The 13,233-nt window shown below is 42.7% G+C and overlaps 2 protein-coding genes across 2 annotated transcripts in view; one reads left to right on the top strand and one right to left on the bottom strand.

Annotated features, from left to right (window-relative positions):
- LOC119567061 overlaps positions 1–5,284 on the top strand; it is a 72,188-nt gene extending 66,904 nt beyond the window's left edge. The window contains exon 4 of the transcript XR_006283915.1: positions 4,739–5,284. The gene's annotated coding sequence lies outside the window, so the exon portion shown is untranslated. The remainder of the gene's footprint in view (positions 1–4,738) is intronic.
- Positions 1,420–12,321, bottom strand: HMGN5 (high mobility group nucleosome binding domain 5). The gene is made up of 6 exons (XM_007055263.4): positions 11,635–12,321; positions 9,832–9,861; positions 8,230–8,259; positions 7,135–7,185; positions 3,237–3,380; positions 1,420–2,087 (listed from the first exon to the last, which is right to left on the bottom strand). Exons 1-6 carry the CDS (start codon positions 11,647–11,649, stop codon positions 2,040–2,042), a joined length of 318 nt encoding a protein of 105 aa, XP_007055325.1. The 5' UTR covers positions 11,650–12,321; the 3' UTR covers positions 1,420–2,039.
- Positions 12,322–13,233: the final 912 nt, after the last annotated feature.

Genomic DNA, 13,233 nt, shown 5'->3' with positions numbered 1-13,233 from the left:
ACCATGACATGTACAAAGAATGAGGCGGAGGAAGGAGGGAAATACTAACAAGTTCTACAATTTATATGCAATGTAGTGAAACAGACTAGTCATGTAAAGATTCTGTTTGGAGTGCTGCAACTTAGTTATTTACTGAACACACCCATCTGTTTGTATGCAGTTCTGACTTTGCACACTAAGGCCCAAATTCACAACCCTCATTTTGTCCTCCCCACCCCTTATAAAAATAAATCTAGAAATGCAGAACATATTCTGTTCTCATAAGCTGTGTGCTTTATCTGTGTCTTTCTCTGCTGTACCTTCCTGTACCAAACCTAGCCTTTTCAAAGGCTTATACTAAAATGTATCATGTCAAGTGATTTCTTGTATTTAAAAGAAAAATCACCACTACAAGCACATAGTATTTCATGCTTCCGGTTGCTAGATTGTCTTATACAATAAAAGTTTTTAATTCTGCACTGCCAGTCATTTTGCTTCTTACCAGATATATCTGGCCAATAGTGTGAACTGAGCCTTTTGAATAAAAGGAGACTTAAGGAGGAAAATTTAAAACATCCTTGATATACAGTCACATGCATAAAATTAGGTAGAAAACTATTATTACTCCATACAAACCCTGGCCCTGAGCCTAGTTACTGTTTTCCAATTTAATGAGGCTGACACTAATCAGGAAGAGTGTTGCATTAATGGAAAACACTTTTTTTCACCTGTAGCCTCCTACTAGAGGAGAGTAGAGGGGCTTATAAAAGAATTTCATGAGTACACAACACATTTTTAAATAAGTAAATTATAAACAAGAATTGTGAAAGTTCATAATTTTATCTAGTGCTATAGAACATTCCCCTAGCACTACAGAAAGTCCTTTCTTACTATTGAGGGTTTGATTTAAACCCTTTAAGCCTCGATGCAGAAGCTTGTGCAATGGTCTTACAGCAAGAAGGACTTAGAAAACATATCAGAGGGATAGACAGGGTCTAAGTTAAATAGGTTCCGCTCTTTAAATTTGGGAAGATTCATCATCCTAACTTCTAAAATGGTTATGCCATATATTTTAAAGATGCCAAGTACATCATCTTTGCTTAAACGATAGAAGTACCTCACAGGCATTACCATTTGTGAAATAGGACATAAATCTTCACTTGAAGATCTAGAACCAGATATGCTGATTTACACCAAAACGCCATAAAAACCAATGTAGCCATGCTAGCTCTACCAACTGTGGATATGGCCCATAAAGTGGTGTTTGTCTACATAGCTGGAGAAAATGGCTTAGAGGCCCAAGCATTGATCATATTGTGAATTCAAGCTCATCACCTACATGTTTTCAAGATAAAACATTGTGCTACTGATCACCTTTAGGAGACTTATTACTTTTCCAGCAATACAAGTTTACAGCACAAGCAACAAACCACAATCAACTTTCGAGGAGTCTTTTTTATTAAGATAAATCCAGCAAAATTCCTAACAGTGGGTACATACAACCAACCTGCCCTTTTAAAAGAAATGTTTGTATTTCATTTAAAAACATGATTACACTTTATTTTTTTCTCCAAAAGTGACAAAATAAAGTTACATTTGGGAAACAGATTTCCAGCTCCTAGGATTTTCATGAAAATATCTCACCTTCTTTATAAAAGCAACCCACAGAACCACTGGAATGTTTAACGCAGTTATTTGTTTTGAGACCTCCCCACTTTAAGAAACCATATAACACATACAAGGGTAAAATTAAAATCTGAAGTCTGTAAGCATGACTTACACAAAAAGGGACACACTGACAGAAGTCGAAAGCTACCACCACTTATTCTTTCCATGTACCATACAAACTATTACAATCACAAAATTTAAAAACAATGATTTTTTGTTTTGTTTTGTTAGGGATTTAATTCCCAAGTAACCGAGATGAAGATGTTCCATAATTAAATTCATGCTAAAAAAACCTGCATTTATAAAATAGTTGATAAAAATATTCCTCTCTGTTAACAATACAGCATGGAGGTATGGATACCAGATGATGGAGATATAGGGCAAGGTTAACATTACTCGGACTTGGCTTCCTTATCATCGGATGCTTCAGCAGCTGGTGCCTAAAAGTGTTTGGGAAGAACAGAAATGTTACATTTTCACTCTAGCAAAGCCCCACTCTAACCCACCTGCTGAACAGGTTAGTTTGCAAAAAACTCACCTAACTAGAAAGGGATACAAAATTACTCAGGGAGATATAAACACACTGGAACCTTGGTTGACAAATGTTACAAATTTTACAACAGGACTGATGCTGCAGCTAACACTGCAATATTAACGTAAATCCAAACAGGTGGAAATTTGGAATATTTTTGAGATTCACATCAACCATATGCTGGTGGCAGGATACAAAACCTCATTTCTATAGATCAGAAAGGAAATCTGAAATGTATATGTAAAACTGCAGTGATCTGCTTCCCTACTGTCCAACTTTTAGAAATATAGTTCTTTCTACTGGTTTTTAAAAATGTTCTTACCACAGAACAAACTTAGCTAAAAACAGATTCCACCTGCCCCTTAAAAAAATACTCACAGCCTTTGAAAGACACTTCTGCACATACTGCTCCAATATTCACTTTTTATCATACAGGCTGTTGAGTCAAGAAGTCATTTTCTTTAAAGGTATTAAACAATACAAGGATGTTCAAGACTTGAAGAGAGACCTTTTCTAACTGAAAGCTTGGATACTAAAAGCAGCATGCTGGGAGAGAGGGGGAAGAGGGAGAGAGAAGAATCACCCACACATGATATCTTTTCCACATCCCTTCTTCTCCTCCACTCCAAGCCCAGAGTAAATTTCTGTATAGAAACAAACCTGGCCCCACCTCTGCACGTGCAATAGGCTCTACAGAGTGGAACCAGCATGACAGGATTCAGAGGCTGCACAGAGTATGCATATACCCTGTACAAAGCCCAGCCCAGGGTGGGTGAGGGAACACATCAGGGGAGCTGCAGCTACCTAGGTCTTCTGGTTCTTCCCTGACCCAATGGGAGAAAGGAAAGCATGAGGCCACAGAGCAGATGTGTGTTTGAAGGAAAAGTTCTCTCATTGCTTCCAGAAAGAGGCCCCTGTTGCTGTTATCCCTGCCAGCCCTTACCCAGTAGATATCAATTAACTGAAAGGTAAGAGGAATCCTTTGTCTCTGCAGCTGCAATAAAAACAAAGCTATTTGTGACTATGCTTTTTAATATATTCACTGCAGTTAAGGTACCTCATTAGTTTTGGTATCTCCATTTTCAGAGTGGTTTTCTTCTTTAGCATCATCTTGCTTAGTTTCATCTTTGCCTTTGGCTCCCTTCTTCCCCTTTGCTGCTGCTTTTTTGTCCTCCTTTTTATCATTTGCTGCCTTCTCTTTCTGTTAGAAGTAATCACATGAACAAAAATGCATGACAGATGCACACAAAACTGGAGATTGCATTAAAGCATCAATATTTTCAAGTCTAAAGTTTGTATAACTAACTACTATTTATTGGAAATACAATTAACAAAGGTGAGGTGCACCAGATGAAAATTTCTATCAAGAAATCCTTTATTCTCTATCCTGTCCTTGATATACTACTGGGAATGAATAATCTAGAGGAACAAGGTCAAAGGTAGCTATGTCTGGGGTTAAAGAAATTCCCATTTTAAACATACATTTTATTAAGTTAGCTAAAAGTGTTGATGAGCTTGCACTTTGGCAGTTGAGCTACCTGCCAAACGACATTAAAAGAAAGACTAATCTAAGAGCTTGCACAGTCAATGGAAACACTAGAATTCTTCAGAGATGCTCTAAATATAAATTAGAAGAGTGAGAGAGAGGACAGCTGAAGTCACCAAAGAATATTGCAGAAGTATTCCTTGTTGTTCCAAGCAATATATATCATGTATGAGTTGTGTAAATTCAACTGTATCACTACAGATATAAAGAAAAAAAATTGAAATTAAAGTTTTAATGCATATTGCAATAATTGCAACTTTTTACACAGGAGTCACAATTAAATCAAAAGAAGGAAAAAAGCCCTCTGACACCATAACTCTGAAGTAACAGCCTTCTATACTTTTGGATCAAACCACCGCTTCACAATAGTAAATACCAAGACTCCCACCTACTTCAATTCCAAGGATTTGCACCTGAGTGCCAAAACTTCTGATTATACCAACCCTAACATCTTCTTCCACTCCAAAAGACAGAGGAACCATGAATACTTGGAAAATTACTGCTCATAAAATATCCTTTAAAAGATGATGTGGTCTCAGGGATTACAATTCATAAAAATGTACCTGTTTCCTACAGAGACTAAATGAGTGAGGTAATATCTTTTATTGGACCAATTACCTCACCCACCTTGTCTCTCTAATATACTGGGACTGACACAGCTACACCTATACCTATTTCTTCAACACTTTTAGCCTAGTAGTGTATGGCAATTATTTTATACTAACGTGACAAAACTCACTAAATGGGACCATTTGTATAAAGCCTCAAGAGACCTTCATAAAGGTTAATGGGCTAGAACATTTGCCCAGAACTAGGGGTGTGGAGGGTCCTCTTCAGGGTCTTTCTCCCTCCCACCACTTCCCAAACAAAGGAACGGTAGTGGTGATCTACCTTCAGAGCACCTTCCTTGTGGAGTCCCTTCCAGAGGATTGGGGATTGATGGCTGAAGAAGGGAATCCACTCCTGCCTCTCTCCCACAGGAAACTAATGGAATCTTATTAACTGTTCCACAGCCCTCTCTTTACTGGGAAAGCACCACCTTAAAAGAGGTTCCAGGAGCAGCCAATGACTCGGGATTTCTTGGTAGCACAACTCTTATGGAGCCATGCTGTCAGGGACACAGGATCTCTACACAAAAAGCCATGGCCTGCTATGGATCCCAGACATCAATGTCAATCCCTGGCTTCTGGGGACAAAACTACTGGCCATTCTGCAACATTGGTGTGTGATATATCTGTTCCCAGAAGAGAATGATCCTGCACAAGGGAATCCTGATGGAGTTTTTCGTTTCTAGGCCTTCTCCTGCAGCTCTTTCCATGGGAGGAGGGCCAATGTCATTTTACTAATTTTTCCTGAATGAATGGGAAGCCCAAAGATGGCAACATCAGGTGATTAATACATCATGTGATTTTTTTCAACTCTACTTATTTAATAAGGATATATTTAAGAGGATGAAAGCTATTCTTATAATTATAAACAAAAAGCTGTTAAAAGAATGTTAATGTTGATGAAAAGTTAAAATTGGACAGTGCCGGAATTACAGTAGCCTCTGAAACCTACATTTCATCCCCTTGTGTGTACATATTGATAGCCTCACCCAGCATCTCCTCAGAGTCTCTGAGAGAGCCACGAGTAGAACCCAGCTCCTCCGGGTCCAAGTCCAGAGCCTTACACACAAGAGAACATTCTCTTTTTCCTTGCAACCCACTACTTCATTCACTGTGCAATGAATGAGGCACTACTCTGGGAGAACAAATATTATGTGATCATTTAATTAGACTGCAACACGATGCTATGTACTTGGGGGGCCACACTACCTATGGACAGTCAACTTTAATTGTGATATTTCTTAACTGTTGAAGGATTAAGTTTGCACCTAACATTCTATTAACAGTTTTTTTATGTAGTTTCTTAAGTTTTTAAAAAAGCAAATTGAAAAAACAAAGTGCATCACGAGGCACCACAGTGATTTCTGCATGAGTCAGCAGCAGCAGAGTCTGAACTCAGGACCTTTTGACCCACAAAACAGCTAAAAGGGAAATTCATGGTACCAGTAGGTTCTCGTCTTCTATGTAGATTCGCCACTATATGGAGCCAATACACACTTTGCTAGTGACTTGCGCATGTCTATTTGTGAGACAGGAGAAGAATGCTCAGTCTCAAGCCTCTTAAGTTCTGTTACTGGCTCTGGATTGTGGTCTACTGGCTCAACTGTAGAACTAAGTATGTAGATTTGTAACCTTTGTTCTGAAAGGCACAGTACCTAAGTGGATGAGACTTGGATCTGCCATATTCGAGACCTATGTTGTATTCCCAGCTGTCCCTGAAGTGACTTCGTGCAACCTTTCAGTTACTTCAAGTGTAAAATGGGGGCGGAGAATAATAGTTGCCCGTCCCTTAAGGTGTACGAGGCCTTGTTTCATAATAAGGGCTGTTAAGAATACATTATAAATATCAGAAAGTGGAAGCAGAACTCATGATCTCCTGGCTTTTATCCTAGCACTCCTTCGTATAGGGTAAAGAATATTTTGCAGTTGCTGCTTTGCTTGGGTATCCATTCAGAGCCACAGAGAGAGCTGTGAGTCACAGAGCTTGCTCAGACTGTTGGATTTTTCAGATATTTTAACAGGAAGCCTCTAACTTGCTCTGCTGAGAATGTGCAAAAGGTGATGCTCAAAGGCCTATAATTTGGCCACATCTGGGTGAATTTTCAACAGGTCAACAAAAGACACTTTTTTGATCCCACAACTATCCCCTGCCAAATTTTGAGTTCCTGCTCTAAAGCACTAAGGAGCTTTAAAAAAATGGTTGGAAATTTAATATTAAAAAAAAATATCAGGAAAAAAATAGGTAGTTTTGCTAACTTCATTCTCAGAAAAGGTATTTTTTCTGAACATTAAAAAAATATATATCTAGCCTGAGGAGATAAAGCATAGAAAATTTTAATCCCAATGGTTAAAGTCTGACAAATTAATAAGCAACTGAAAACAGGGCCTTACTATGTAAAGTGTAAAACACACTTACTTATAGGCATAGCTACCGGCACTGCCTACAATTATGGCTCTGTGGTCTCTATTCCACACATATTGTTAGGAGATTGATGCTTTGAATAGTCTCCCATGGCAAGCAGTGAAAGAATCATCACAATTTGTTTAAAATTTCATCAGACAAATCACTCAAGAATTTACCATAGGGAATGTTCCTGCACTGGCAGTAGTGTGAAAAAGAACACTCAATAGCTCTTTGCCATCTGTAATTTCTAAGATACTGATGGAGATTCCTCTAACTGGGCAAAATACATAATCTCATTAAAAATATTAAAAAACTAATTGACTCGCTATGCGCATCATTCCTATAAATACATTTTGAAAAAGAAAACCGCTGTATTAAAGAGGTCTTAAATATTTACCTTAGGTGCTGCCTTTTTGGGCTTTGGCTCCGGTTTAGGTGGAGCAGGTTTCTGTACAAAAAGCATATTGTAAAATAAGAAATATACCACCTGAAGAGCACTACAATAGTCTTATTAACAACCTCAACATACTTACTCCGTATGCAAATTTAAAACATATTAAAAGCATAGATGCAGGGCCATATGCTCCCCTGTGTAGTGTAAAGGACCAGAAAAGAATATGAACCATAATCATTTACAAGACTGAGATATATAAATTAGTATGTGTTATTTCACTCAGATACATGAGGAAAATGAAGTATGTGGCAGTGGTTATGACTAAAATATTTAATAAGTACATGTACTGTGTAGGGAGAGATGAGAGCCCTGCACTACTACACATGTGACAGCATCTTAAGTAAAGATCCACAGGATGTGGAAATGGACACTAAACTTTTCTCAAGTCTCTTGCTGTCTGAGATGATTTTTACCCCTGTCCTTTGCAGAGGGTTCCTGGTATGCATAGGTATCTTCTGTTTTACCAAAATGAGGTGCAACTTTTCACCAATATGGCAGCATTCATTTTCTTTGTTTCCTGTTGTAATTTCCTTGGTAGCATAAATTGATCCCAATCCTTTGAGTGTTCTGCATGTGGAAGAAGACTCCCAGGCATAGAGCACTTACAGGACTGGGCTTATATAGTACTTTGGCTTTGCCCTGAACTTTCCTGTCTTCAAACGTAATGCCCTCTTTAGAATTTGCAGATCTTAGGCCTCCAATCTGCAGTTCTTGTTCCCAAGAGTTGTGCTGCTGAAATCAATGGGACTACACATGTGAGTAAGGATTGCAGGATCCAGCCATTCCTGAATATGATGGTTTTTATGTCAAACTAGCATAGTGGATTTATCTCACATGTAAAATCTGTGAGTAGGTTCTGTAATATGTTGGTACACAAGCCATGGAAGCATGGACTATGAGTTTTATTTTTAAATGTAAGTGTGAACACATATCTACCTATACTCTTCTCATCAGCATGAGATTCTTCCTACTCCAATCTTCCTGAATTGTCATCATCACGTACATCACAAATTCAATTTAAAAAAAAAAGATACTCACTGCTGATAATCTAGCTGACCTTCTTTTTGGCTGCATAAAAGAAAGAGGTGTCACTAAAATTTAAAGAAAGAGCCATACTTCTCAGAATTATATCATCATCATCATAAAATAATTTGATGCAACCATTATTTAATGAAGCATTAAAACAAATACCAAGATCATTTACAGAGCTATGGATGTAATGGGTTTGCCTTTTTCTTAAAAAGCAAAATGGAAATGCCTATTTCTTTCACCATTTCCCCCCTTTTCACCAAACCCAGGTAAATAATAAGGAGCCAATACTGTAAGCTCCTATGCATAGTTAGATCTCTGTGCCTAAGAGAAGCAAGACTGTGGTCTAAGGACCACATTTAACCTGAAACTGATTATCTTTGGCTGTGGAACTCCAAATTCTCCTGTACCAGGAACAGCTTTCTCTAAATCTGTGCACGTTAGTTCACCGAAGCTCCCAGTTTCAGACAGCTTAACAGCTGGGACAGGCAGTGAATTCTCCAAAATGTCTCTCAAGTTATAGTCCAACGGACTGGACCCAGCGTTCCCTATCACGTGATATTTCATCCCTGACACCCAGAACCTGCATCAAAATCTGCTAGCACAGACCCATGTGACTGCTCACAGACAAGGTTCTGTGCAAACAGATACCTCTATTGGAGTGAGGGGCCTCAGTTAGTAATTTCTTTTAAACCAGTGGTCTCCAATCTTTTTATACACAAGCACACTTAAATTCAAAAAGTGAAACCCAGGATCTACCCCACCTCTTCCGAGGCCCTGCCCTGCTCACTCCATCCCCCCTCCCTCCGTTGCTCGCTCTCCCCGACCCTCACTCACTTTCTCCAGGCTGAGGCAGGGGGTTGGGGTGAGGGCTCTGGGCTGAGGGGTTCAGGGTGTTGGGGGAAGCTCCAGGCTAAGCCTGGGGGGCAGGGTGTTGGGGTGCAGGGCGGGATGAGGGGTGCAAGCTCCAGGAGGGGGCCCTGGGCTGGGGCAGAGTGTTGGGGTGCAGGAGAGGATATGGGGTGCTGGCTCCAGGAGGGGGCTCAGGGCTGGGGTGTAGGAGAAGTTCAGGGTGCAGGAGGGGGTACAGGGCGCTGGCTCTGCGAGGGGGCTCAGGGCTGGGCTCCTGCCGGGCGGCTCCTGGTCAGCAGCGCAGCAGGGCTAAGGCGGGTTCCCTGCCTGCCCTGGACCCGCGCTGCTCCCAGAAGTGGCCAGCACGCCCCTGCGGCCTGCTGGTGTGTGTGTGTGTGTGTGTCTGAGCGCTGCTCCTGCCTACAGGCACTGCCTCGCAGCTCCCATTGGCCGCAGTTCCCTGTTCCCAGGCAATGGGAGCTGCAGGGGTGGTGCTTGCAGGCAGGAGCAGCATGCGGAGACACATTTCCCACCCGGGGCCGCAGGAGCGTGCTGGTCACTTCTGGGAGTGGCGCAGAGCGAGGGCAGGCAGGGAGCCGCTGGACCTTTAGCAGCCGGAGATCGCGATCGACTGTCAGAGGCTCCAGGATCGACAAGCCAATTGTGATCTACTGGTTGGTGACCAGTGTTTTAAACTGTTTACCACCACACAAGTTCTGAGAGAAATAAGTTCATTTTATTAATATTTTATAAACCTACCTCCTCCTTCACCTCGCCTTCAGCTGCAGCCTGCATAAAAAAATTAAAAGAGCAAAACATAAAAGGTTTGCATTCTTTACAGTCATGAAGGGGAAATTATGCCAAATGCTTGCAAACAGGCATTTGAGAATTATCATAGAGGTGACCAGAATAAGGAAGTCTGTGAAAATGGAATTAACGCTGGACCTATTTTCAGTGTGAGGTTGGAAAATACTACATGCCATTTTCTCTCAATAAGTCTACATGCAGCACGGGGAGACCTACTAAAAAGGTAATTTCAAATATATCACAGTCAATTTTATCTTCATGTCTTAGTTCACCAGTTAAAACAGCTCTCCTTGATTTCATATCCTTGCAGTTTCTCGTATTACCAGCTCTTCTCATTGCCCTTCTACCTTGCGCACTTTTTAGTCATACTATCCCTGGCAGTAAATAAAGTTTGCAGAGTGATCAAGCAAAAATTAATAATTGTGTAACTTCTGTTCCACTCCTCCCCCACATCCAACAGCTAAAAATGTGCAGCTGTGCTTTCAAGTCAGATCAGTGCAAGAGCCTAAGATCACTTCAAAGTTCCCAGATAAAAGACTACAACTCCCACAATGCCTCGGGCTCCCACTTCTGTTAAACGTCATTGCGTCAAAGCGTCCCCACATTTAAAAAGTTCCCGCCAAATTACCTGCAACAACAAGGTCGTTGTCAGCCCTATGCAAGGACAATGCTCTACTATCTATGCCCAGAGGCATCCCACTTACAGTAGGGGGAACAGACAGCAGCAGCTGGATGGATGGGGACCTGCTTTAATGCCCTCAGGATTAGTGGGAGGAAGGGAGGCGTTTCACACATTGCAACACAGGCTACACCCAATTCCAGTACACTCGGAGAAATAAGAGCCCCCAGCAAGTGTATTTCTCAGAGGACAGGAAATGCCCGTGTTGTCACTTAATAGCAGAATGCCTTCAAAATGCAAACATGCAACACACATAAATGAAGGGGAGATGCTGAGATAACCAAGTGTTTGACCCTTAAAATGCACACACGGTCACAGCTACACTAGCGTCTGCTAGGCAGCACTATTTTAGCTGTTGGAATTTTAGGGGGCAGGCTGCCCCTTTGCAAACAGCTCTGGGCTTGCTGAAGAGCAAGCTAGGAAAGACCAGCTGCTGAGCAGAGCCAAAGTTACTAATTCTGGTTGTGAATCCTTCCCAGCCCCTCTTCCCTTCAAGGACAGTTTCAAACTCTGCGCCGCCTAATGGCTCCAAATTACCATTGCACAACCATCTGGTATGACAAGAAGTGGGAGAGAAAAAAAAAGGGAGAACAAAGGCAAACGCAGGAGAAAGAGGCACCGTTTAGACTCAAATCCTCCCAGGCAATGGCCCAATCAACACTAAAATGCCCCCGGCGATTAATGGGAAGGTTCTGGCTGTCCAGCCATGCGCTTTTCGGGGCGCTTGGAGAAGCACAGCCTTCCGTGGCTAGCTCTCCCTGCCTGTATTCTCCATAGGGGCAGCAGCAGCACTATGGCTGTTTGTAATCCAGCATGGAGACACTGCTTAGCCTTCTCCTTGCAAACAAAACAGCCCAAAGTGAACTCAGACGCTCCCCTGCTCCCACAGATGAGCCCGACCGCACATTCTAATCATCGCCCTTCAGTTCCAGCTCCACTTTAGGACATGCACAAAAAAATTAATATGCAAAAACTCTACATACACACGCATAAATTATAGATATTTTTGCAAACGCTCCTCTAATCTCTCTCCTTCATTCCCCATTTCTCTCCCCCCCCCTATTTTTTGTACTTACCTTTCTTTTGGGCATAGTTGCACCTTAATAGTTGATTGCAAAATAGATAAGAGATCTATTAAAAAACAAATGCAATCACAAAACAAAAAACTGTTTCAACCGTTCTGCAAAATTGCCAAAAAATTTTTATAAGGGACCAAGAGTTAATTGCAGCAGAAACTGAACAAAAAAAAAATCCCCCCCTCTTTATTGCAAACAGTAAAATACACCAACACGCAACCAAACTGCATGAATGGGGAGCGCGAGATGGGTCCAGCCTGAGAGTGACGCACCAGCTGGCCAATGGGAGACTCAGGCAAGAGCAAGGGAGGCGGGGCCGGAGCCTTAGCCCGAGAGAGACTCGCAGCGCACGCAAGGGGAAGCTGCTGGCTTTACGCTGTCTGCGCAGGGGAGCCGGCCTAAAGCGCTCGCTGAATAAGGCTCCCGTCCCCAGCCCGGTGCGGGAGGTAGCGCAGTGGTGGCCTGCCTGGCTGGGTTGACGGGGGGTGCCTGGTGTCGGCAGACAGGGGCTCGCTGGGCAGCGGGAGGGGGTCTCCAGGCCGTGTGCGCCGCGCTGGGCAGCCGCTGCGGGCTCCTTCCCCCCTCCCCGCCGCCCACATCCCCCCAGAGGCTGTGACAGAAACTTCCCTGAAAGTTACCACGGGCAGCAGGATTGTGTCTGCTCGTCCCTGAGCCCAACAACATGGCTGCCTAGCCAGCTGCACCTTCCCTCCCCCAGCAGGGCCTGGAGCCCAGCAAGGGGGCGGAGAGGCAGCAAGGGAGAAAGCAGGGCCCCCCCTCCTCACTCTGTGCCATGGGTTTGGGGCCCATGGAGGGAGGATAAATAATGGGCTGTCTCATGCCATTGGTTCTGAGGCAGGGCTCTCTCCACACCAGCTCCCATGGGGGCTTCTGCTTCCACCTTCCTGGCACGACATGGCAGGGCTCCACTGCCAATTTGCAATACCCAGCACAGCCCATTTATGACTGTTATGTGTTACTAGGATGGAGGCAGCCTGTGGCTTTGCACACGGTGCTTTATGCTGGTAGAATGAACCCTGGTGACCCTGCCCTGCCAGCCTAATAAGCCCACCTGTTGAAAAGCATTGTCACGCAGTTTCCTTGCTGCTTGAATATGTATATAGTGCATGCCATACCCTTCTGCAGGGATGCTGAATCCTTTTCAGGTCCAGGACTGGCACCAGTTACCTTAGTAAGGTGTTTGGGGGGATTAATTATATTTTAAGGTGTGCTTTCTAGATCACAAGAAATTGCATATTAAGTCGATAAGTGCCCATATTTGGGGTGTGGCAAGTCCCCTGCCTCTCTGATTCCTGAAAAAAGCAGTCGCTTTCTTTAAGACATGCAGAATTTTTCTGTATCTTTCTCTCATGTTGGAGTGCATGGTAGGGCAGCCGTTGTCATGAAGGATTCAAAAGCAATTCACAAACTACTGAAATTTGGCACATTGTTCCAAGCACACATCTGGAGTGGGAGGGCCAGGTATTTAGGATGGGTCCTGTGGTGAATTCTCAGATACAGGTTGCTGCTGCTGTGGTTAAGTTCCACGGATGATTCCACAATAGCTAACTGACACCATTCACTTCAGGATTTCTGCCC

Source organism: Chelonia mydas, chromosome 9, assembly GCF_015237465.2.
Source record: "Chelonia mydas isolate rCheMyd1 chromosome 9, rCheMyd1.pri.v2, whole genome shotgun sequence".
Taxonomy (NCBI): Eukaryota; Metazoa; Chordata; order Testudines; family Cheloniidae; genus Chelonia; species Chelonia mydas.
This window is presented reverse-complemented; position numbering and strand designations above follow the sequence as displayed.

Coding starts and splice junctions, on each gene's coding strand:
- HMGN5 (XM_007055263.4), bottom strand. Junction 8,260..9,831: donor AAGGCGAGGTGAAGGAGGAG/GTAGGTTTATAA, acceptor TCTTTTATGCAG/CCAAAAAGAAGGTCAGCTAG. Junction 2,088..3,236: donor GAGATACCAAAACTAATGAG/GTACCTTAACTG, acceptor AAACACTTTTAG/GCACCAGCTGCTGAAGCATC.